The sequence below is a fragment of the Halichoerus grypus genome, chromosome 2 (genome assembly GCF_964656455.1).
Source record: "Halichoerus grypus chromosome 2, mHalGry1.hap1.1, whole genome shotgun sequence".
NCBI classification, from domain to species: Eukaryota; Metazoa; Chordata; class Mammalia; order Carnivora; family Phocidae; genus Halichoerus; species Halichoerus grypus.
This window is the reverse complement of record NC_135713.1, coordinates 149052651-149077822: the sequence shown is the minus strand read 5'-3', so window position 1 is coordinate 149077822 and position 25172 is coordinate 149052651. Positions and strand designations below refer to the sequence as shown.

General features: G+C 53.6%; 3 protein-coding genes and 1 long non-coding RNA gene across 4 annotated transcripts in view; 2 read left to right on the top strand and 2 right to left on the bottom strand.

The window, feature by feature from the left end:
* The first annotated feature begins 1380 nt into the window (after positions 1-1380).
* The window catches only part of LOC144380998 (uncharacterized), a 33189-nt gene continuing 9397 nt past the window's right edge, over positions 1381-25172 (top strand). The window contains exon 1 of the long non-coding RNA XR_013445389.1: positions 1381-2024. This is a non-coding gene — a long non-coding RNA (uncharacterized LOC144380998). The remainder of the gene's footprint in view (positions 2025-25172) is intronic.
* Positions 2504-2929, bottom strand: H3-4 (H3.4 histone, cluster member). The gene has a single exon (XM_036119162.2). The coding sequence runs from the start codon at positions 2927-2929 to the stop codon at positions 2519-2521; it is 411 nt and encodes a 136-aa protein (XP_035975055.1). The 3' UTR covers positions 2504-2518.
* H2AC25 (H2A clustered histone 25) lies at positions 20851-21386 on the bottom strand. The gene has a single exon (XM_036119163.2). It carries the CDS (start codon positions 21371-21373, stop codon positions 20981-20983), a length of 393 nt encoding a protein of 130 aa, XP_035975056.1. The 5' UTR covers positions 21374-21386; the 3' UTR covers positions 20851-20980.
* On the top strand, positions 21686-22160 carry LOC118552631 (histone H2B type 3-B). Its single transcript, XM_078067709.1, has one exon. The coding sequence runs from the start codon at positions 21686-21688 to the stop codon at positions 22064-22066; it is 381 nt and encodes a 126-aa protein (XP_077923835.1). The 3' UTR covers positions 22067-22160.

Below are 25172 nucleotides of genomic sequence, written 5' to 3'. Positions count from 1 at the left end.
CGAGCGCCTGGGTCCTGCTCTCGGGTCGATAGGGGGTCATGCCGTTTTTATGTCATTCCCCAACGTTGCCCCTTAAGAAGGGTCAGCGATGAGGCCAAGAGGAGGGTCCCCTGATTCCTCTGGACTCTCCAATCAGGAAGCTGAGCCTGCTCCCTGTCGTGCCCGAGCCACAATGCAGCCCCAGCTACTTACGTCCCCTGTCCCACCCGGGAGCATCGGCCCCCCAGGAATCTTGCTGAATACACCTGCTGTGCCCTCCCCTCCGTGACATCTGTCCGGGGGCTCCAGGCCAGGACTCTTGTTTCCTCTGGGGATTGCGAGAGTCCCTGCAGACCATTCTTTTCTTTCAGTGTGGCAGGGGATGCTTTTCGGTATGCTGGCGAGGTTTCAGGCACGGAGGGTCCGTCCTGCAGCCCTGCTCCCCCATACCGGCGTTCACAGCCCATGAGTAGAGTTAGAAAGACACACAGGATTCATTGTATTACGTAGTAACTGCACACACCAGGATGTAGTTTGCAGAAGGTGTGAAGAGTAAGAGAGGTAGCCTCCCTGGCCCACGAGACACGCCTGAACCACCATGCGCCCCTTCCTGCCCCCTCCCCACCATTAACCGCTCTCTGGACGTATCATCGTCTAGCTTGTCTTGTTAATTCGACCCTGTGTGTGCATCCCCCATCACAGGTGTCTGTCTGAGCAGCCCCACTCTGACCCCCAGCCAGCGACCAGGTGCTGGCCTACCTTCCTTCATTTATGTCTTGGTTTTCTGACAGATGGTTCATTCTACTCCTAAGCATTTCACACTCAGGCACGCGGCCCGACGACTTGGACACGGGGCAGACAGGTGTAGAACTGAACGTTTAATACGTGCACGTGCTTGGGACAGGCAGACAGACACAGATACCAGTCTGCACCATCGTCCGAGGGCTACTAGGTCGGTGCTCCATACAGACCCCTGAAAAAGGGACGGTCATGCTCTTGAGCTGCACCTCGCATGGCAGCACTCCCGTGCTCTGTATTTAGTTCTCGGATAGATCCCAGCTCCACCAGACGCCAGGCGACTCCTGGCATTTCCTGCCGAGGGGCTGTCTCCTTTCCGCGCCTTTCCTGTGGTCTTCACACGTGTGCACCGCATGCTGGGAGGGTGCTGGAACGTTCTCCGGAGAGCGAGGCTGCAGCTCTCCCCAAGGGTGCCTGGCGGCTGATACTGTGCCCCCACCCCCTGGCAACGGTTCTGCCCGGGTCTCCGGGGGGCGGTTGTGAGCAGAGGATTTGCACAAGGCCCCAACAGGGACACCGCCAAGTGTCAGAAAGGCTTCCATGCCTGTCCATGTACGTGACCCTGAGGGACTTCAGTTACTTTCTTCCTCTGTCCTCAGGTCTTTGCTTCTCTCTGCCCCTGTCTTGGGTCCTTGGGCAGAACAGGCACCGCCAGAGGCTGTGATGGACACAAAGAGCAGAGTGACGTGGACCAGCCCTCCCACGGCATGGTCTAAGGAAAGTCTCTGCACAACAGTCCAGCCCGTCCTGCCAAGCATACGTCATCTGCCGGTTCCCCCGGATGCAGCCAGTCGGCCCACTGCCTTCATCTCCAAGGCCGTCCAGCAGGATGTGCGGAAGCTCACGGAGGTTGAGCTCTGCGCTGGGCAAGGCTGTCCTAAGGACTGCATGAGGCACAGAACAGGACAGTGGCCATGCATGGACTTACTGCAAAGGAGCCTAGCATTGAAGGGTAGCACGGGTTTTGGGGCCAGAACATGGGCTGTCCCTGAGCACTGCAGGCATCTGGATGGCCCCTCCAGGACTCGTCACCGACTTGTACACATACCCAAACCGGACTTCTCTTCAGCTTTCAAACCAGCTGCGTGTACTCCCTTAGTTGGCGAAGCTTTAGGAATGAAGTCTACCGGAAAAAACTGGGTCCAAAGAAACTTCAAGAACCCACTGTCACATGGAGAGCATCGGGCTGGCTGTCCCTGTCACAGAGGGCTTCTCTGCCCAGGCCTTCGCCCCACTGGGAGCCCCGGGTAAGTACCCACCGTGGACTTCGGGTCACCGCTACTGGCCGACGACCGAGAAAGTGCTTGCAAACAGCACCAACGTCAGAAGAGCCCCCCACCCCTGGCCTCCGGCCTCCTCGGCGGTCAGCCCCATCCCCGTCTTGGGCTCATGGCTGGCTCACCACCCCGCTATAGGGTTTCCCCATAAGTGCGGCTCCTACCGCTCACCCCCCAACATCGCACTTTGCAGGGCTGGGAGGCTGGTCTCCAAGCGCGTACACGCGGGCCGGCCACCGTTCGGTAACTTGGGAGGTCCAAGTACCCTCCTGGGGGCGGGTCCACAATCCCGGGGGGAATCCCACTTACCACAACCCCCCGACCAGAGACCAAGGAAACACGGACTAGTCGGGAGTAACCCCGGGTTGGTACAGCATCCTTTGTGGCTAGGTGGTGGCTCTGAAAAGAGCCTTTGGGGTGAGCGCTGCGGCTCCGGCGGGGCAGCCTGCGCATGTGCGCGGGGCTTACGCCCTCTCCCCGCGGATGCGGCGCGCCAGCTGGATGTCCTTGGGCATGATGGTGACGCGCTTGGCGTGGATGGCGCACAGGTTGGTGTCCTCGAAGAGCCCCACCAGGTAGGCCTCGCACGCCTCCTGCAGGGCCATGACGGCCGAGCTCTGGAAGCGCAGGTCGGTCTTGAAGTCCTGCGCGATCTCGCGCACCAGCCGCTGGAACGGCAGCTTGCGGATCAGCAGCTCGGTGGACTTCTGGTAGCGCCGGATCTCGCGCAGGGCCACCGTGCCGGGCCGGTAGCGGTGCGGCTTCTTCACGCCGCCGGTGGCCGGCGCGCTCTTGCGGGCCACCTTAGTGGCCAACTGCTTCCGCGGCGCCTTGCCGCCCGTGGACTTCCGCGCCGTCTGCTTCGTGCGGGCCATGGCTCCGGCGTCGCTGAAGAACTGAAGCCGTCTCCGCTGCGGGTCGCCTACGGCTGGCGCCTCCGGCAGTGCCTGCTTTTATAGAGGCTGCGGCCTCCCCATTGGCCGGCCGCCGGGTGGCGCGATGGCAGGCTGCGCTGTGATTGGCCCGCTGCACGCTCCGCTCGGCCGCCTGCCCCTTATCTGCGCCCCGCGCCCGCGTGACAGCCAGTCCTGTCGGGATCTCGCGCGGGTCAGGCGAGCTAGTTCCCGCGCTCGCAGCAGCGGGGCAGGGTCGGGCCACCTGGCCGCGGGCGTCGCCTCTCCCCACGCAGCTCCCTCCTTTCTCCCTCAGCACTCCCCCTGGCTCGCCAACGCTCGGGGGGTGGGGGTGGGGCGGCGGGAAGAACCTTCTAGAAGGTGCATTCTGCGTTCGGCCTTTCCGTGGTGACAGTGTTAAATTTTCCCAGCCGGCGGTGAAAGGCCCAGGTCTTTCAGGGCTGGGCACAGACCCTCCGCGTCCGCATCCTTCCCTCGGGGGTGATTAGTGCGCTGCCCGTCCCCACAGCTGGACCCCAACGACCCCAACAAGGTGCTGCTGCGCCCAGATTGGGTTCAGTGGCCGTGCTTCCCCAGGTGCTGACCTCTGGCCCCCCCGGGGGCCTAGCCTCCCAGCCCCTGTCGTCCCCCTGCAGCACTCGCTGCTTCTAGTCTGTGCCCTCCTCCCTGTGAGAGAAGAGCCCGCATTGCCCGACCCTTGAGGCACTTGCGGACCCCAAGATTACAGCCCACGGGTGGGCCAAATTGCCATCCCAAAACGTGCAAGGTCCACGCAAGGGTTATTTTGAGCTAAAGGCACTTGGAAATGCAAGCAGATGCAAGGGGAGAGCTCAAAGCCCTCGTTTTCTTCCCGGAACACAGAGCTAAGATTCCCATGTGAAAGGTGACAGGTCTACAGCTGGAGAGAAGAAACACTTTTGTCATCATGGAGGGGAAGTGAAGACCAGAGAGGACTCTGCACACACAGACCTTGTTGACAGAACTCTGGTCTTCCTTAGGGCTCCTGGGGTATCTTATTCGCTTTCCCACAGTTGCCTCTCTTTGTTCAACCCAGTGTGAGAGCATTTAGGTTTTGCCCCTTCTGTGGGTCTTCATTTCCTCGTGAAGGTTCCTGTGTCATAATAAAACTTAAAATGCTTGGGGCACCTGGGTGGCTTGGTTGGCTAAGTATCAGACTCTTGATTTCGGCTCAGGTCACGGTCTCGGGGTCATGGGATGGAGCCCCACATGGGACTCCACCCTCAGCGTGGGGTCTGCTTGAGATTCTCCCTCTCCCTCTGCCCTTCCTCTACCCCCACACTTGCTCGCTCTCTAAAATAAATAAAATCTTAAGAAAAATAACTTAAATGCTTTTCTCTTGTTAATCTGGTGTGTTTTTTTTTTTTTTTTAGAGCCCCTACTGAGGCCTAAGATGAGTAAAGACTTTTCCTGCCCTGTTGCAACAGTCCTCTCCCTCCCTCATAATAGTCCTTTCAGATAAAAGTCTCTCCTTACTAAATCTGGACTTTTTTTAGTTGGTCATGATTGTCACACGGAATCTCTGCCATCGTCCCCGAGTCGGGTCAGATTGGCTAGGCACCAGGGAGAAGAACCGAGGGACGGCCCCGAGGTTGCCTGGCCTATAGGGTGTGCATCTGACGCAGTCAGACGTCCAGAAAGAGAGCCCATGCTTTGAGTCATTTGACCTTGACCAATGTATAGCTTCCCTGGGAGCCCAGAAGCAGGGCCCACACCCTTGAAAAGCTGAGAATTTCTTTATCACACATAAAACCTCTTTTTAGGTGGTTCAGTTGACAGTTTTCATGATCTCAGGAACTGAGTTTCCTGTGGTTCCTACTCAGAGGCGCCAAGGCCCAGGCGGAAATCATCCCCTAAGAAAACTCCCCAAGAGGAGAGAGATCATCTCTCTGAGGACAGCTTCAGAGGCAAACATTCCCCCCGAGGTCCTGGCTTGTCTAGGACACGTGCATTTTATAGATCAGGTTGTGTGTGTTCTGTGCATACATTTGGTGCCAATCACTGTGATGAGAAGAACAAAGGCAAGAGAAAACCCGCTATAAGGAAATCCCCTTACAGCTTGCAGCCCACTGATAAATCCCTGAGCGGGCCAGAGCGTGACCTACAACTCTGCAGGAACTCGCGGATGCCCTAATGTTGATGTTTCATTTCGGACTAGAAACAACTTTCTCTTGACAATAGCCAGACCTCCGGGGTCCTGTAGACCGCACTTTCAGCCTACAGAACTTCCTTAGAAATGTACGTTATCTCTACCTTCCCTCCACACACTGAAAAATAAGTCATCGGCCACCCCTGCCGCTCTTTCTGCCCACGGGTCTTGTTCCTGTGCTTTAAGATAAACACCTTTGTCCACCAAAGACATCTCAAGAATTCTTTCTTGACCATCGCCTTTGGTGACCCTGCTCCAGCTGCTCATTATCCATCCTGCGTCTGAGGGAATCCCTCCCTGAGCTAGAACATTCTTTCCTTGCTCTCACCACTCATGGTGTTTGCAGGTGCAACTCGGGAAATACGGGCTTGTGTGTAGCACTTTGTTGTAGGTCCTTTGGGATTTGAGGTCACAGGTGGTTGACCTTGTGCGACATTTCTGTGGGGTCGTATGGGAGCTATCGGGACTTCCAGGAGCTCACTCTACAGGTGGAGTGGGGTCCTTCCAGGGGCAGGTAGTCCTGGATAAACAGTGCATGAAGGCTCCCCCAGAGCTGACAACTACAGCGGATGCTCAGGCTTCCAGGTGCTGGGAGGACCCTTCCGATACCCCCCAACTGACATCCTGTTTCTCTGGCCCACTTTATGGGAAATTCCTGCTGAGCATCTACAGGTCCTGCCGTCCCATTCTCTGGGCCCTGAGCACAGTGAGCATTGAATTCACGTTGCCCAGAACCCCATGAGGTGATGGCATTCGGTGCCAGGGGCCTGGGGTGCACCCCAGTCACCCACCGTCACCCACTGTGGAGGGTTTGGAGGACCCGTGAGGCACCAGAGTGCCTCCCAAACTGCAGACTGGGCCTGGTTCTCCAGCCATGACGGGGTTCCCGTAACAGGTGTGATCCCTGTTTAGACCCATTTCATAAGAGGCTCTGCTTGGGGTTGTCTCCACCGCGGTGATTCCCCTCGGCCTCCACAATAGGAAGGAATTCTGCCACGGGGTTCAATCCATGTCCTGCTAACGCTTTGTAACTTTTTCCTTTTTAGGAAGTCTTGTTTTCTGTTTTGGTGATAGGTGGCAAGAATTTAATTCTTTTTCTGTTTTTGGCCTCAGGAATCCCTCTGGCAGTTCGGTGAAGCTCAGAATATTTTAAAACATTTAAAAATGCATGCAATGAAATGTCTCAGAATGTTTTTAAATACATGACATTTCTTAGAACTGCAAAGGAAATCGGTGATGCTGAAAGAAATTGTCAAAATGTATACAAATTAATTTGTCATGTAGTTATGTGTATATTATACGTACGGTTGTACGTGTATAAATGTGCATCTTATTACTGCAGTAAATGCAAAGTTCTACCAGGGAAGGACTTGTTACTACTGTCATTTGGAAGTGACTGTGGGCATGAAGGACATTTAGGCATCCCTGTACTGTGAGGACCCCATCTGCTGTCCTCTCCTTAGCATATCGGTTATACTTGTACGTAAACTTCTTTTTACGTTATTGGCCTAGAGTTTGAAATATACATTTATGACCAATCTAAGTCCACTTTGCTTTTTATTTATTTGATTTTTTATTCTTAACAATATTTAATTAATTTATTTATTTAGAGAGCGTGTGAGTGGGGGTGGGGGGCTGCGGCGAGCAGAAGGAGAGACAGAATCTCAAGCAGACAGCATGCTGGGTGTGGAGTCCAACATGAGGCTCAATCTCACGACACTGGGATCATGACCTGAGTCGAAAGCAAGAGTAGGAAACTTCACCCACTGAGCCACCCAGGCTCCCCCCAGTTGCATATATTACTCCTTTGGTGATTGTCACGTAGTCCTTGGCTACTGTGGGTTTTAAAATAAAATAATATTACTCCATTTTCTTTCTGCATTTCAGTTTGGGAGGTTTCTACCGGCCTTTCTTCAGGCTCTCCGATTCTCCCCTCGGCCACAGCCGGCTGGCTGAGCCCGTCGGAGGCGGCCTTTGCTTTTGCCTCGGTGATTCTGACCACGTCTCTCTTGGCATTTCCGTCCCTCTGCGTACATGCGCGTCTGTCTACTCTGTCCCCTGGAGCCCTTAGCATAATATCACAGCTGTTTTAAATCCCCAGTTTGCTAATTCCAACACCTGTGTCGGCCTGCGTCTCATCCTGACGGCTGTTTATCTCTTCAGACGGAGTTTTCCTTGCCTGTGGGCATGTCTGGTAATTTCTGGTTGGAAGCCAGACGTGAAGCTCATGCTGGGTGATGAGAACTGGAGCGAGTCAGCTTTGAGGGGGAGGATCTGTGCTGCTCGGGGTGTGGGGCTGGGCTGTGTTTAGCGTGTACGGTAGCTCCAGGCCCCAGAAGCTCCTAATACCCCTAGGGTCCTCGTTGTGTGCCCTGCTGTCTTTGGGCTTCCCGAAGAACCCCGTCTCCGATGGAGCGGCTCTTCGGCCCTCCCTGCTGTGACCCCCTGGCAGGATGCTGCGGGGACGGTGCTAGGCCGTGGGCAGGTGGAGCGTGCCCCTCTGGTTGTCTCCATCTCTCCACAGCCCCATGTCGCTGGGCTGTGACCCTCCCAGGTGCTTCATAGCGGAAGGCTGGTGTTTGCACAGGGCCCGAGGTGGGTGGGATGGGCCTGATCGGAGCGCACAGCTCCTAATTCTGCTCACCATAGGGAAACTCGGGACACGGGGGCACCTAGAAAAAGAAGAAAGCGCAAATAGCACCTGGTATTGGTGACTTTTGTGCATCAGCTTGACTGCCGTGTAGGGCACCCGGATTACCCACGAATCGGGGTGTGTCAATGAGGTGTTTCTGGCTGAGATTCACTTGTGAATGGATGGACTCAGTACAGCCCATGGCTCGCCCCAATGTGGGTGGGTGTCACCCAGGCCACTGAGGGCCGGGATAGAACAAAAGGTGGAGGAAGGAGCCCTTCTGTCTGGCTGATGAGTTAGGGCGTCCATCCTCTCCTTGATGCTCCTCATTCCCAGGCCTTCAGACTCAGAGTGCATTATATATATAATTATATATATGTAATACAGATATCTTACTAATAAAAGGATTAATAAAAACGATATATCTAAATACCTTATTAATTCTATTTGTAGGGAGCACCCTAACTAATACACACCTTTTCAGATAAAAGTGAAGATAAACGGAACAAAGGCCTCCTACACCTAGGGGTCGCGGCATTTGAGAGCATGCTAGATGCCGATGCAGGTGGGGGCGGGGGTGAACTGGGCGGAGGTGCCAGGGCCCATTGGGGAAGTCAGGGAACCCGGGCTGGGTTGTATAGGTTACAGGCAGTCCAACTTTGGACTATTTTAGGAGAGATGAGTGCTTTTACGGATGGCACTTCCTTTAGTGCAGGCTCTCACCGGGCGCATGACTTACAAGAGCTGTTCTGCCACTTCAGCCCTCGAGGGGCAGATGAGCTGGCCAGGCTCCCTGTGTACGGGGCCACCAAGGATGTCACCAAGTATAGCAGCTCCGAGTGCGTTTTCGGAGCTTCAGAGCAAGGGTCAGGCCCTGCAGCAGCTCTCTCCAGAGACCCCTGCAGCTTTCTTCCAGTTTCCAGCAGGAAACACAGCGACACAGCATGTGGATTCAGAAAACCAGTTTATTTGGCTTATAGATAGTGCTCCTCCCCTGTGACCGGCTGAACTGTATCCTGCCCCAGGTTCGTATGTGCGAGAACTAACATCCAACCCCTCTGAAGGTGACTGTGTTTGGAGACCGAGTCTTCAGGCAGGTCATTAAGGTAAAGTGAGGTCATTAGAGTGAGCCCTAGTTTAATTCGACAGGTTTCCTCATCTCAAGGGAAAACCTGGGGGGCACCGGGGGGGAAGGGGGGGGCTCAGTCGGTGAGCATCCGACTCTTGATTTCGGCTCCGGTGGTGATCTCAGGTCTGGAGCAGATATGGCCCTCACAGCCCCGAAGGAACCAACCCTGCCAACACTTTGATTTTGGACTTCTAGTTTCCAGAACTGTGGCGCATTACATTCTCTCTCTCTTTTTTAATATTTATTTATTTATTTGAGAGCGAGCACGCACGAGCACAGAGGGAGAGGCAGATTCCTCCCTGAGCAGAGAGCCGGAAGGACGTGGGCTGCATCCCAGGACCTTGAGATCATGACCTGAGCCGAAGGCAGACGCTTCACCTTCTGAATAAATCCTAAATACCTAATATCCTAAATACCCTCAGATACGTTGAAGTATATATGGTTTCCCCAAGAAAACTGACAAACACCCCACAAAGACACCCCCAAACCCTCTTTCTCTACATTCTCTGATATTCCAGAACAAAGTACCGGATTTCTTTGTCACTCGGAAGGTGATGGGTTTCACCGGTATATGTCATGCTGGGTCTTCATCACAACGAGGAGCCATGAATTTACTATCAACCCCAAGAGTCCCATTTACAGCTTTCACTTCCCCGGTTGAAAAGCACCTGCGCTCCTCGGGAACCCAGCTTCGCTCTGGCGGCGGGAGTAGCAGCCGGAGCGCTATTTGAAGGGCCTCTGGGGCATCTGTGTTCTGATTGGCTGGCTTCCCCAGCTATTTGATCCAATCAGAGAGCCGAGCTGCCTCCGGCTATTTAAATATGCTCTTTGATCCAATCCCATACTGCCTGTTCCCAAGCCCTCATTTGCATGTAAGCCGTATAAATAGGACGGCGGTGCCGTCCACCCTCCCCGGGGGCTGCGCCGTCGGCCCTGCACCGGGAGGGTGTGACGGTAGGCTGTGCCTGATATTCAGGACGGAAACGCCCAGATCTCCAGGTTCAGCAGCAGCGAGGGGGCTGCTTCTTTCTACAGTAAATTCCGAGACCCCCTCTATTAACCCACACCCTCCCAGCTACTTTGAAAACAGACTTCATAATCGGTTTCCTATTGCGGCCGTAACAAATTACCTCCAAGACCGCAGCTTAAAGCAAAGCGCATGTATTCTGCGGGTCTGCAGGTCGCAGGTCCTGGCTCAGCTGGGCCCCTGGAGAGGCTCGGCGGCTCAGTTGAAGGTGTTGTCGTCGAGGCTGCTTTCCTGTCCGAGGCTCTGCATAACCCCCGCCCGGGGGGCTCACGGAGGCGCCGCAGTCCCTCGCGGCTGCTAGCAGACCCGCTGTGGGCTGTCTTTTCCCCCCCGACCCGGCCCGCATTCCTTCTCTGCCAGCCAGGTGGTGCCCTCCAGCAGGGGCCGGGCCCATCCCCCCTCCCGCTTCCAGTGTGTCTGAGTTTGCGCCGCGCCTTTCTTACTCCAGCGGAATAAAACTCTCTGCTGTTAAGCCGCCTGTGATTAGATTGGGAAATCTAGGATGATCTCCTCCTCTTCAGATCTGTAGCCGTAATGGCAGCAGCAGGTCCCTCCAGGGGCAGGGGGTTGCAGTCTGTCTACCAGAGACATCTCTAGTCAGATTTTCCTTTAGGACCTCTGTAGTCGTCTGTATTGCAAACCAGCGAGGTTATGTAGTAAAAACGAAGCTCATTCCTCCGCAGGTGCACCCATACGGGCAAGCCGGGTTCACATCCTCGCTCGAACATCCACAGATGGCTCAACCAAACGGGATATAACAAAGCTGGAAGGTGTGTTTGCTTTGTGTTGGAAAAATGACCTGATGAAACGGGGATGTGTCGGACAACCCTAACTCGGAAGGCGTGCTATGTCTGAGTTTTTCCAGGGTGGGGATATTTGCCTGCCTGAGTGAATGAATATGACCATCATGGTGGATGCACAGGAAGCTGGAGTGAGCAGACATTACAAAATGTGTTCACAGGGGCGCCTGGGTGGCTCAGACCTGCCTTCGGCTCAGGTCATGATCACAGGGTCCTGGGATGGAGCCCCACATCGGGCTCTCTGCTCAGGGGGAGCCTGCTTCTCCCTCTCCTTCTGTCTACCGCTCTGTCAACCTGTGCTCTCTCTCTGTCATATAAAAGACAACAACAACAACAACAACAACAACAACAACAACAACAAAAAAACCCAAAATGTGTTCACAGCAGAATACGTCTGCTCTCAGTGGCCAAGTGTGGAAAGAGAGGAATCCCAAGTGTCACCCTCCTGGGATGTATGCTACACACATATACGGCCATGGATTCGGCGATGACCATATGATCAGGGTCAGGCTAAATCAGGCGACCTCAAAGTCTTTGTGTCTCGCACTCAAGAAGAACAAAAACACAGTTGACCTTGGAACGATGCAGGGGTTAGGTGCCCGATCCCCTGAGCCCTTGAAAATCCATGTATAACTCTTGATTTCCCCCGAGACTTAACTACAAATAGCCCACCATTGACAGGAAGCCTTACTGATAACATCAACGGTTGATTAACATGTATTTTGTATGTTATATGTATTATATACAGGGTTCTTTTAATAAAGTAAACTAGAGAAAATAAAATGTTATTAAGAAAATCATAAGGAAGAGAAAATACATTTGCAGTATTGTCATGTGTTTCTATAAAAAAAAAAATCTGTGTATAAATGGACCTGCACAGTTCAAACCTGTGTTGTTCAAGGGTCGACTAATTTGTTAAATAACTAGGTTTTTCCCTTTAAAACCTGGGAAATTTCAAACACATACAAAGGTAGACAAAGTAGTAAAATGGACTAGATTTCAGCAATTATCAGCCAAACACCAGCTTTGACTCATTTACATCTGTATCTTTCTCTTGCTCAGGTTATTTTGAAAAATAAAATCCAAAATATTGTATCACTTCATACATAAATATTTTCCCGAGTTCCTAGGCCACTCCAGGTGACTGAAAGATTGTTGTTTAATATATCAGGGATATAACGAATGACACTCCTCAAGAAATGGCAGATCCTGTGTTCCAGGTGTTTATCAGTAACAAACCTTCTCAATGGTATGCTACACAGAGCTTATAAGCATTAATAAAGGAAAATTTTCTTTTTTTAAAAAGATTTTATTTATTTATTTGACAGAGAGATAGAGAGCACAAGTAGGGAGAGAGGCAGAGGCAGAGGGAGAAGCAGACTCTCCACTGAGCAGGGAGCCCAACGCGGGGCTCGATCCCAGGACCTGGGATCATGACCTGAGCCGAAGGCAGACGCTTAACTGACTGAGCCACTCAGGCACCCCTAAAGGAAAATTTTCAAATTCTAACCTGCATGGGCCCAGGTCCTGGCCTCCCAGGGAAGCTATACTTTAACATTTACCAAGGTGAAAATGATTTGGTAAAACCTCAAAGCATGGGCTCTATTTCTGTATGTCTGCCTCGTTAAAAAAAAAAAAAAAATAACCAAGAAGGAATATTCTAACCATAAAGATAAGAAAGACAAAAAAAACCTCCCTGGTTCCCACATTAAAGGCATACAGACTTGCACATGCTAAAAACATAAGATAAAGCCTGTGACTTTCTGATTGTCCTGAACTGTGAGCTCTTTCCTTGGTCCCCAACCTGCCCTGCAGATTTCAGACTTGCCAGCCCCCAATCACAGGAGCCAATTCCTTAAAACACATCTGTCTGTCCGTCTGTCCTATTGTTTCTGCTTTTCTGGAGATTCCCCCCTGAGAAAACTTGGAATTACTACTCTCCTTTGTCTTTCACCCTTAGTTGTAAATAGGCCCAGGTTTTTTCTGGTGTTAGCTTCCCAGAGCTGCCCCAGCAAACTACCACAAACAGGGGGGTTTACAACAGGCGTTAACAAACCCCCCCCAGGCTGGAGGCCACAAGTCCCAGATCAAGGTGTCATGGGGCCATGCTTCCCCCGGAGGCTCTAGGGGCCAATCCTTCCTGCCTCTTCCAGCTCCTGGAGGCCCCAGCTGTCCCTCGGCTGGTGGCTACATTACTCCAGTCTCTGGATCCATGTTCACCTTTCCCCCACTGTGTGTCCACTGTGTGTCCTCTGGCTCTCTTCTATCAAGAGACATGGGATTGCATTTAGGCCCAGGCTAATCCAGGAAAAGCTCCTCCTCCCAAGATCCTTGATTTCCTCCCGTTTCCCACACAGGGTAGTAGTCACAAGGTTCTGGGATGAGGAAGAGAGTAGTTCCTTCCTTGGCGGTTTTTGGAGCCAGCCACAGAAGGCCACACCCAAGGTCAGTGGAGCAGGGCAGCTCACCCCTGGGGTGAGGCGTGCAGCTTGAGGTGGGCGAACATTTGCTGAACGCAAAGCAGCACAGGGAGATTTAGTGCAGGGCAAACCGACCTCCTATCAGGAGCACAAACTAAGTAAACTGCACATTGGTGACCTTTCTTAAATTTGTATTGCTACATGGAGTGACTCTGATGGAAGAAATATACACGTGTCGCAGCCGGCTCTGCCGAAGAGAAAGGGCTCGTTGAGAGTCAAGTGGGAGCAAGGAACGTTCTTCTCATCTCTGGTGGCACCGAAGGACCAGTTTTACCCAGTGTTGGCTGTGGAAACGTAGAGGACCACCAGCGACCCAGGACTCTGAAGATCAGTCTGTCTCCGTAGGAGGGTCACGGATGTCACCATGAGGAGAGGACAGTGACCAAGAGAAGCAGACATAATAGAAGCAGCACTGAATACCCCCCCGCCCCGCCCCACAGCCAGTGAGGTGTGCACCCAGCTCTTCACTGCGTCTGCAATACTAATTTTCATCAAGAGCAAAACTCCTTGGAGTGTGGTTTCATCCACACCCTGAGTGCAAAAACCAGAAACAAAATAGCTGAATTCATGTCTTGAGTAAAACAAAACAAAACAGAACCTAAATCCAATCTGTGTTTGTCAACGTCCCTAAGCAATTCTCCCGGCCTCAGAGGACATTGCATGTCCCACAGGTTTATGTCAGTTGTGACCCTATCTACCTGGAGACAGCATCAGACCCCACAGGCTCAGGACTCAGTCCCATAAGACCACCCCCAACCCCAGATCCGACGCCAATGGCAAGTCCGGGTTCATGGTTACACAAAGATTACAACTATAAGGCTACGGAAGGATGTAAATAAGATTGTGCTGCCTGTTTACGGACTTCAGTGACCAGGAAAGCGCTGACCTATATGGGTATTTAGTTCTTAAGCGTATGTCTATCTGAAACGTTCAGATGTGGACATGCGCGTATCCCTAGAAGCAGCAAAGAGGGAAACAAAGCGTGGACAGAGATCCGATGCGCTCCGAGCAGAGGGGAGGAGGGGAGAGACGCAGCGAAGGGGCGAGGGGAAAGCCGGGTGCTAAAGGGTGCTGGCGGAGCTCCATCCGTGCGCGCCCTGAAGCAAAGGCCTCAGCGAGCCGTCACTGGACAGACAGAACGATCCCTTTCCGGAAGAACGCACGTAGCGCTTACATCTAAGGAATGCGCGCCCCTGCGAGAAATCAGTGACGTGCAGCGTGCAGAACCCGGTCAGCATCGAGATTCGGAGCCCAGAGGAGCAGCGCTGAGGCGGGGCGGCCGCCGGGCGCACGATGGCGCTCAGCATCCCAAGGCCACCCGGGCGAACTCGCCTCCAGCGCGGTCAGGCCGAGAGCTTCTGAAATGACCAACCGGGAAACGTGCCCGAGCGTAACCAGGGCCGCAGAGGCTTCGGGGCTTTACCCAGCGAGTCGCGAGCGCAGCCCGCAGGAGCCGGGGCCTCCGAACCCAGCGCCAGCCAGCAGCCCGTCCCCTGCACCCCCGCGTGCGGGCGCCGTGGAATCCCCGTGCGCCCCTGCACCCCCGCATCCCGGGATCCCTGCCTCCTTTGCGCCCTTGTATTCTCGCCGCCCCGCATCCCCTCACTCCTGCCTCCCTGCCACCCGGCACCCCCACCGCGGCTCCCCGCAGCTCCGCCACCCTCAGGGGTTCGCCAGGCCTCCCTATCGCGCGCTGCCTTCCCGGACCTACGATCCCAAGGCCGAGCCTCGCCGCGATGAGCCGCCCGGCCCGAGGCACTAGGCCCGCCAGCGCGCCACCCCGCCCGGCGCGTCCCCGACACGCCCGGGGAGGCCCAGCGCATGCGCCGCGGCCTCGGGGAGCGGCCCCGAGATGGCGACCCCGGCTTCAGAAGACATCATCAAGCCCAGGCCCTTTTTCCGTTTCAGCAAAACAGCCGTGCGCGCTCTCCCCGACCGCCTCTGAAGCTTCGCAACCGCTCCGTCATATCTCGGAGCCTGCGGGACGGTGGCCCTCATTTTCTTTTCTTGGTGACTTGTCCCCAAGCAAAGCCGGCATGTGTGCTGCGTCTGGACGGTTTCCGGGCAGTGATGCCTTCAAGGGCTCTGGGCGCTAGAGCGCCTGCGGCCCGACACACACGTGGCGTGGAAGATGGCCACGTTTCACACACACAGACGCGCACCCGGCGTCCGGCACACCTGTGGGGCGCTCACCGCGCCGCGCCATTCCACGTGCACACGTGTCCTTGGGACTCAGGGCACCCAGGGTTTCGCCTGCTGTGGGCGAGCTCTGAGAGTCGCGCACACCAGCCAGTGCAGTGAGGGGAGGAAGCAGCAGTTCCACGGTGTTCCAGCTCACCTGCCCGGAGGTTGCTTCCAGCTGCCCGGTGGAGGGGACACTGGAGGCCAGTGGGCTCTCCGAGGTCGCTACCGGTCTTGGCACGGAAGGGCTCGCAGGCCCCTCAGAGCGCTCAAACCAGGTGGGTTATTAAATCCATTGAACACTCCCAGCAGAAGCAAGGTGGAGGAGACGGTGTCAGTCAGACCCCTCCCGGTCCCGGGCACACCCGCCCCGTGCTCCCCCCCCCCCCCCCGTCCCGGACACACCCGCCCCGTGCCCCCCGCCCCGGTCCCGGGCACACCCGCCCCATGCCCCTTCCCGTCCCGGGCACACCCACCCCATGCCCGCCCCCCCCATTCCCGGGCACACCCACCCCGTGCCCCTTCCCGTCCCGGGCACACCCGCCCCATGCCCGCCCCCCCCATTCCCGGGCACACCCACCCCGTGCCCCTCCCGATCCCGGGCACACCCGCCCCGTGCCCCTCCCGATCCCGGGCACACCCGCCCCGTGCCCCTCCCGGTGCTGGGCACACCTGTCACGTGTCCAGTCGTTCCCCACTGCCTCAGCCTTCCCGCTGATGTGGGGCCACCGGGGTTGCTGGGCCCACGCACACAGGTGTGGGGTCCCTGCCACTCCGGGACGGCTCACCTGTGGAGAGTCCCAGAGGTGGCTGACTAAGACCTAACGGAAACTCAGTGCCTCAAAGGTGATTGCTTAGTGTCTACTGCATACTTAATAATCCGGAATATTTAGCTCCTCCTGTATACTTACACTCACGAATACTTAGTGCCCAGAAGCCTCACGTTTAACTACCCTGTGTCTTGGTTCTCTTGTATCTTTAAGCCCCACTCTCTCACCTCACTTTTATCTATGCTCCCATCTTAGGACATTCATCCATTCTCCTCCCCCCACCCCACCTGCCCCCCCCTTTTTTTTCTTGTCTTCTCCAGCAGAATGGAATATTCTAAGGCAATAGCACAAGTGCTCCCTCCAGGAGGCTGCAGCCAGGCGGAGGGAATGAGGGTGCACTGAGCGGATGAAAGGCAAAAGGGAGGCCTGGCCTGCCAGAAGCCAAGAGTGCTTCTCCACTGTGGAGTGTTGTGAGTTCTTGGCATGTTCGAGTCTCGTGCCTGATCCAGGATGACCTTCTCATCTCAAGATCTTTAAATTACACCTGGAAAGACCCTGTCCCCAAATACGATGACAGTCACAAGTTCTGGCCGTTAGAATGGGGTCCTATTTTTGGGGGGAGAGCACTACAGGTGGGATCCAGGACTAGGGTGTCTCCACGGAGAGGATCTGCCTCCCGACTTTCCGCATGTGCTGATAGTCTCCAGGTGGGCATACCTGGCTGGGGGGACACTGAGGAGGGGCGGCCATGCGGGTGTGCCTTCGACGCAGGGTGCAGGCGGGGCCTCAGGGGTCCTGGGACTCGTCCTCGGGGGACAGTGTCAGGAAGCTGAACTATCCTTGGAGCGAGAGTATATATAAGAAGACACCAGGCACCCAGCCATGCGAAGGAGGCGCCCTGCCCCTCCAGCAGCTGGGACATTTTGGGCTGCTCCATCATCCCGCTGGAGAAAACTGGCAAGATGGCACCCAAGTAGGGCTGCCCCAGGGCTGGGGCGAGCCGTGGACGGGCAGTGGGTAAGGAAGGGTGTCCTGGAGGCCCGAGGGCAGAGTTGGCAGGAGGGGTGGTCACAGGTTCCACGGTCTCTGGGGAGGACGGAAGTGCCAGGACGTGGTCTCCCCAGAGAGATGCCTGGGACCCAGCCACCCATGTGGAGGAGCGTGGGCAGAGGGGACGATGCAATTTTAAAACTTTTGCTGGGTGGGTGCGGGAGAAAAGCAAAGCCTCGGTGAGGCTTGGTGAGCAGTGCGTAGAAACAGACCCTCCTGGGAGCGTGAGGTCGATTCTGAGGACCAGGTCTGGGACCTCCATGCGAGAGAGCAGCGTGCGGGCCAAACAGCTCCACTCAGCCCAGACCTCACAGCTCTCAGGCTGGGTGACCGAGTCCTCCTCAAGGCGTGTCCCCTAACACTCTAATTCAGGGTCTAAGCAAACACAGAAAATGAGGCGGTCCTTTTATGCTTGTTCACTTGAAAGATTCTTTTTTTTTTTTTAATTTTTTATTGTTATGTTAATCCCCATACATTACATCATTAGTTTTAGATATAGTGTTCCATGATTCATTGTTTGTGCATAACACCCAGTGCTCCATGCAGAACGTGCCCTCCTCAATACCCATCACCAGGCTAACCCATCCTCCCAACCCCCTCCCCTCTAGAACCCTCAGTTTGTTTTTCAGAGTCCATCGTCTCTCATGGTTCTTCTCCCCCTCCGATTTCCCCCCCTTCATTCTTCCCCTCCTGCTACATTCTTCTTCTTCTTTTTTTCTTTCTTAACATATATTGCATTATTTGTTTCAGAGGTACAGATCTGAGATTCAACAGTCTTGCACAATTCACAGCGCTTACCAGAACACATACCCTCCCCAGCGTCCATCACCCAGTCACCCCATCCCTCCCACCCCACCCCCCACTCCAGCACCCCTCAGTTTGTTTCCTGAGATTAAGAATTCCTCATATCAGTGAGGTCATATGATACATGTCTTGAAAGATTCTTTTTTAAAATTTTAAAAAAATTTTTATTTTTTCATTTTTTAAAGCTTTTATTTATCCATTTGAGAGAGAGCGAGATCACGAGCAGGGGGGAGGGGCAGAATTGAGGAGAGGGAGAAGCAGACTCCCTGCTGAGCAGGAAGCCCCGCCACGTGGGGCTCAATCCCAGGACCCTGAGGTCATGATCTGAGCCGAAGGCAGACCCTTAACTGACTGAGCCACCCAGCGTCCCAGGCGCCCCCCTTGGGAGATTCTTGAACATGTTGGAAATGAACAGAGCAAGGAAAGACCAGATGTGGGGCGGGGGCTGGAGACAGACCCATGCCCAGGAGAGGGGCAGGGTGAGTTATGGGACCTGGCCAAAGTGAGCGGAGAATTCTGGAAGCTGGGAGCACCTTCCTGGCAGTGGGTGTGGATGTTTCTGCATTCTTCCTGCGGGACTCTGTACCTCCTTGGCTCACCTTTCTCAATAAACTACTCATCCCACAGGCACGTGGGGAGCACGACAGAGATAATCCCATGGCTCTTGCCGCAGGGAGCCGGGAACTGGCCTCAAAGCTCCGGGCTCCGCAGAGGCTGGTGGTCTGTTCCGCCATCGGCCCTCCTTCCCCAGCCCCTGGCAAGCACTGATCTGCTTCCCGCCTCTATGGATCTCTCTTCTGGCCATTTCTTATAAATGGGATCCTACCCTGCGTGGCCTTGTTGTCTGGCTTCCCGGACATGTTTTCGAGGTTCCGCCACGTGGTAGCACTCGCCGATGCGGCTGTTGGCATTCCACTGTGCGCACAGAGCGCAGTCTGTGCGTGCATCTGCGGGGACCTTTGGGCTGTTTCCAGCTTTGGGATGTGCTGCTGGGAATGTGCGAGTCACCGAGTCATTGGGAGTGGGCCTGCTGGGCCACGTGGGGCTTTCTTCCTGGAGCGAGGGTCTGATGGGCTTTCTCTTGCAGAGGTGGGCAGCTCTGAAGATTTTATCACATTCCTGAACCAGGAAACCCTGATAGACGATCAGACGTTAGACCAGAGCCGTGCAATGGAACTTGAGGCGATGATGGAGCTGGTCTCTTCCCCCGCTGTCCGATGTGTGGCTGGCGCGGCTAAGAAACTGTGTCCGTGTGTTTTGTTTTGTATCACTGAAAACCGAACAGCCCTTGTTGCTCCTTGCTCTCTGCAGGGGACAGCTCAGCCACCGTAGGGCTGCCTCCCTCTTAGCGTCCCATTTCAGGAATGAAAAGTCGGGAGCTCCACGGAGAGACTCGGCATACCCAAGCCCCCCTGCCCCCGAAAAACATTTCTTAAATACCACTGAGGGGTTTGACGACATACAATGATCTACACCGACATCAGCGCATAAACACAAATTTCAGCTGGAACTGAAGACCGTCACTGGAAACACAAGGGCCAGCTCCATCTCCAGAAGGCTCTATCGTCTCTTGGACAGTCCATGCAGCCTGCATCACAGAAATGGGGCCCGCTCGGCCACATGCTCTGCTGCGTCCCTCCACTGCAGGGGGTCCTATGCTCAGATGCACGTGGACAGAGCAGGCTCGTACATCCCTGGTGTGAATCCCTTTCACAGCACTAGGATATTTTCCTAAGACCAGCAGATGTGTGGTTAGCTCCAGATGGTGTCTAGGCAGCCCTGGTTTGAGTAGACCTAATTTTAGTAAATACAAATTATATAATAATCCTGAATTGTCTTACCCACCTGTCTTTATTGCTATAAAAAAGTAATGAAAACAATAAAGATATTGACAATAGGAACAACAACAGTTATCAGGCTCTTTCTCTGTGCCAGACATTGTTTTAAAAGAATTATTATGAATCAACCACTTAATCCCTCCTCCCCCATGAGGTGGGTGCTATGTACATTCCCACCACCTTGCCAGGACCCCTGGGATTATCCAACTCCTGTTTATTACACAATGAGCAGCTCATGAACAGTCCTCTTCTGAAATAGCCACACATATATTACATAATCTGATCCTAACAATGTTCGCTGTACCCGTACTAAATTCACAAACCTAGTTTTCCTGACTGAACTCAATGGACAAATTATTCTAGTCTCTAATTTTAGCTATCAGGTTAAGGGACTCGGATTCATGTTTGGCCAACCCAGATTGAATAATCTAAATTCTCTTAAATAGTCATTCTATTTACAGTAAGATTTTCTTTAAAAGTTTACCCTCCCCTTAAAAACGACTTTCTTTTAAATGTTGCAAACGCCTCTAGAGCAGAAACCCTTTCCAAGACCTTAATCTCCAGATTAGCTCATAACTCCGATGGACCTGTTTCCAGAACTTTGCAACGTCCGCTCAGTCAAGCACCGTTCCATTTTTAAATGTAAATCGTAAGGTTTACGTAGGAGAACCTCAAGAATCAGATTGTCTCTACACAGTACATATTTTCAAAACCAGGTGAATCCGCCCAGTTATCCAGGCCCGGGAAAAGGAACAGCCTGTCCTTGGCATCTAAACGTGACCGCATGACACTTTGCGCGGCCGAAAGCAGCGGTCAGCCCCCGGAACAGATACCCTCACGATGAGCCGGACCGAGCCCGAGGCTTGGGGGTGAGATTCAAAGGCAGACGACGGACACGTGTCCGCTGGCGTTCCCTGCGGCAAACCGACGCGGGAGCCCACCGTGCGCGTAAGCGCGCCCGGATCGTGCCTCGGCCCCGCTCCCCGTGCGCCCGCGAGAACGCAGCCCTAGGACAAGGCAAGGATGCGTGCTCAGTGCGGCTCTTTTCTCGAGACTGTGGGTGGCTCTGAAAAGAGCCTTTGGTGTCACGGGGCCCCCGGGGAGCACGGCCGCTGCCGGCCCGCCTCCGCAGTCTCACTTGCCCTTGGCCTTGTGGTGGCTCTCGGTCTTCTTGGGCAGCAGCACGGCCTGGATGTTGGGCAGGACGCCGCCCTGCGCGATGGTCACGCGGCCCAGCAGCTTGTTGAGTTCCTCGTCGTTGCGGATAGCCAGCTGCAGGTGGCGCGGGATGATGCGCGTCTTCTTGTTGTCGCGCGCCGCGTTGCCCGCCAGCTCCAGGATCTCGGCCGTCAGGTACTCCAGCACGGCCGCCAGGTACACCGGCGCGCCGGCCCCGACCCGCTCCGAGTAGTTGCCTTTGCGGAGCAGGCGGTGCACGCGGCCCACGGGGAACTGGAGGCCGGCCCGCGACGAGCGCGACTTGGCCTTGGCGCGCGCCTTGCCGCCCTGCTTGCCTCGGCCGGACATTTCCAAGTCGGGCGCCGGGAGAGAAAAGAGCCGAGAATGAACGGGCGAAATAACGAGTCCGCCGGCCTCAGTGAGCCCTTATATATGGTCCGGAGGTAGTCAAGCCGGCCTCGTCCGATTGGGTAGCGATGGCGACCAATCAGAAAAGGAGGCCGCCATCCCCTAATTTGCATGCGCCTTTTCAAGTAGTGACGTGAGGCGGCATTTGAGCCTATCAGAAACGAAGAAGTCTGAATCCTTCATTTGCATACGGGACGTATAAATACAGTTCCTCAGGACGTCTGCTCCTTTTGTTTGGAGAGATCTGCCATCATGCCTGATCCGTCCAAGTCGGCTCCGGCCCCGAAGAAGGGCTCCAAGAAGGCCGTCACCAAGGCGCAGAAGAAGGACGGCAAGAAGCGTAAGCGCAGCCGCAAGGAGAGCTACTCTATCTACGTGTACAAGGTGCTGAAGCAGGTGCACCCCGACACGGGCATCTCGTCCAAGGCCATGGGCATCATGAACTCGTTCGTCAACGACATCTTCGAGCGCATCGCCAGCGAGGCGTCGCGCCTGGCGCATTACAACAAGCGCTCGACCATCACGTCCCGCGAGGTGCAGACGGCCGTGCGCCTGCTGCTGCCCGGGGAGCTGGCCAAGCACGCCGTGTCCGAGGGCACCAAGGCGGTCACCAAGTACACCAGCTCCAAGTGAGGCGCTCCGGGCGCCCGGAACCCAAAGGCTCTTTTCAGAGCCACCCACACAATCGAAAAAGGGTTTCGAACACGGTGAAGGGTTGTCATGTGAACCAATTCCGTTCTGTGCGTCCCAGCGGTTTCCTGGTTATCGGGTCTGTGTGTGCGCGCGCCTGTGCGTGTGTGAGCGGAAGGCAAGAACGTGTAGCTGTTCTTTACGGCGGTCTGGGATGGTAGCCGTCGCGGGTGCGACCAAGGATCCCGTGTCCACCCTCCCCTTTGGGGCTATTAATGCATTGCTAGTCGAAGTAGGATCCTCGAGCTCTGCGTCCTCTGGTGGCTGCAGAGCGTATCCCCGGCGTTTGCGCGCGTGGGCTCCCAGGGCCCGCACTGTCCGCGCGTGGCGTGCGCCTGTGGGTGAGGGGCGCGGGTCACCTCTTCCAGAAGGACCTCATGCCAGCCTTCCTTCCCCGGTGTCCCTGATGAATGGACCCCGGAGGTGAGGACTTGGTTGTTGCGCAGCCCGGGCGGTGGCGCCTGGAGCTGCATCCCTGCCTGGACCGGACATCTTTATTCTCAAACAGGGGACATTTCCGGGAGGATGTTTGCGTGGCTGGATCTTGCAGCGGCATTGAAACCGAGAGGGAGACGGCAGCGTTCTGTGCGCGGGAGTCAGATGTAATAAGCCGCTTCCTGCTGCGGGTAGCTTTAACCTACGTGGGGATGGGGGAGATCAGCTCAAGACAATAATTCCCTTTCTCTGTAATTTCCCCTTTTCTGAGCAAATTAGCTCCCTTCCCTTTCAGCCACATTGTTATTTTCTGTGAAGCGTCAGTGATGCAGAATTCCCCCTCTCTTTGGATTTATGACATTTAATTTGGAAAGTGTCCTTTTGGTCAGAGAAAGCGCTTTGGCACGAAAAGTCTTCACTTGGGAAAAGACATCGCTTTGCCTTTCCCTTCGCTTGGCTCTTATTTGTAAATAAGGGATTCTTCTTAACAATCGCTTCCTTGAGCCTGTTTGAGTCTTAGATGTATTGGAAGGTCGTGGCATCCTGTCTGGCAGGGAACAGACAGACACACAATGAAAGAGAACAGTCGTGTTTTTGCAAATCGTCTCTCGAAAGGAGGCCGGTCGGGTATCGGGCTGGGCGGGAGGGTCTGGAGGGAATGTCGCCATCCGCGCGTCCCCCGCCCCAGCGGCTGGAAGCCCACCCACCCGTTCCTTCTGCGTGGGTCTAATCTAAAGGGATTTAAAACCTCACACGTTTTTCAGTTGACATCTAAAATATTTTTATCCTTAGTTCTAATAGTTACAAGGACGCAAATCCCAACACAGGACGTTTTAAAAAGCAAAATGGTCACAACAAAAAATTTTAAAGAAACGTTGGAATATTTGTAAAGTTCTTGAACTGTTACACATTTTCCAAAACATTTTTTTATTGAGATACAGTTGACACGATCACATCAATCTTTTCAAGGTATCTATTGAAATAGCAATTTGATACCATAATCAATTCATAAAACACATGATCAAATTCTTCGTTAACACTGAGATGGTCTAGATGATTCTTTTTTTCTCCCTGAACTCATTCCCATTGCACCTCTCAGATTTTCATCCAAATGTAAGATATGTTTTTAATTAAGTGTTTTATCTACTACGTTTCCTTATCCAAAAAAATAAATAAATAAAAGGTATGTAAATTGAAACTTAAAAATACTTAAAAAATCACCTGGGCAGTATGCAATGGATGAAAACAAGTTTTGATACATAGTTATCAAAGATAGATAATTGTAAGTAATTCTCAAACAATCAGAATTTAATTTTGGTGAAACCTACGTCATTGAGTGAGATTGGTGGTGACGCTCCCTGCATTATTGGTTCAGTTTATGCCTCGATGGGCACATAGAGTATTGTTATGGTTAAAGTGATATCGGTGTGCATCCTTGCTTTCCCTTTACTATGCTCTGAACCAATATTTACAGACAAAACAAAACAAAAACACCCCCCCCAAAAAAAAACCCATAGTGACAGAAATTTTGTCATGGCTATTTTACTCCATTCTTTCACTCCTAGTTATCATCCCAAAATTTGAAAACGGGTGAGGTATCATCAAAATCAACACCTTTAATCTTAAGAGATGTCTGATTCATATTGAACACTACAGGATCCAGCCCTCCACTATGAAGCAGGGGCCTCCTGATTGGGTCTGAGCCCTCAGCCCACTACCCAGGTAGATTAGGAGTCAGTATGTTCATGAGCACCTCTGGCAACAGGAAACTAGTCTCCCAGACCCACGTGATTCTCTGCCTGAATAATGAGCTTAAGACATAGGTTTAATGAAATGAAACTCGTCTCCACCAGTGTGTGAAATTGCTAGCAGTAGGCAACAAAAATAAAATCAAGAAGCAAAATAAACAGAAATCCCAAATACAACAGTATGAGAATGTTTTGTTGTGGATAATGCAAAATGCAGATTAATTTCTCAGTCTTTTCAGGGCCCTGGCACACACACTTCATTAGCGTGAATAAAACAAAAAGAAGACTGCCTCTGTTTGCTCAACAGTGTGGTGGAGGCTGCAGAGACAGCCAGCAACAGCCCCGGACGGAGCACGGGCCCTCTTGGGCCCTCTCCTCCCAGGAAACCTATTAGGGAAGATGCAGGATGACAGAGTCCTACTGCTGAGAATTTATAATCAAGAAAATGGAGGGAGATTGAATACAGAGCCCACGTTTGTAATACTGCTACAACACAGAAAAAGAACGTTATTTATGTTAAGCTGGAGGTTGGAGGAAGAGGCTCGCTGGGTATTGACAGCGCATAGCCTTGAAGAGGGAGGACCCAACACAGTGGAAGAATTCTCTGGGTTTGAGATAACCAAGTAAACGCTTAGATCCGGAAGGCACTGGAGGGATTTCGCAGGTTATCTTACCTGAGATGCATTTAAGAGACTCTCCCCAGCCCCCATCTCAGCTAAAAATTTCAAGTCAAATTTGAGTGGGAGGGGCTATCCCTTTAATAAAAACTACAAAAGCAAATAAACAGCTTACTGTATAATAGGTTAAATGTTGACGGAAGCGTGGCAGTCACCAGAGATGGTGTGAGTCCCCTAGGTGACAAGAAT

What these genes read in the sequence shown, in the direction of transcription:
- H2AC25 (XM_036119163.2), bottom strand. Translation starts at nt 21,373, where the DNA reads ATGTCCGGCCGAGGCAAGCAGGGCGGCAAGGCGCGCGCCAAGGCCAAG.
- LOC118552631 (XM_078067709.1), top strand. Translation starts at nt 21,686, where the DNA reads ATGCCTGATCCGTCCAAGTCGGCTCCGGCCCCGAAGAAGGGCTCCAAG.
- H3-4 (XM_036119162.2), bottom strand. Translation starts at nt 2,929, where the DNA reads ATGGCCCGCACGAAGCAGACGGCGCGGAAGTCCACGGGCGGCAAGGCG.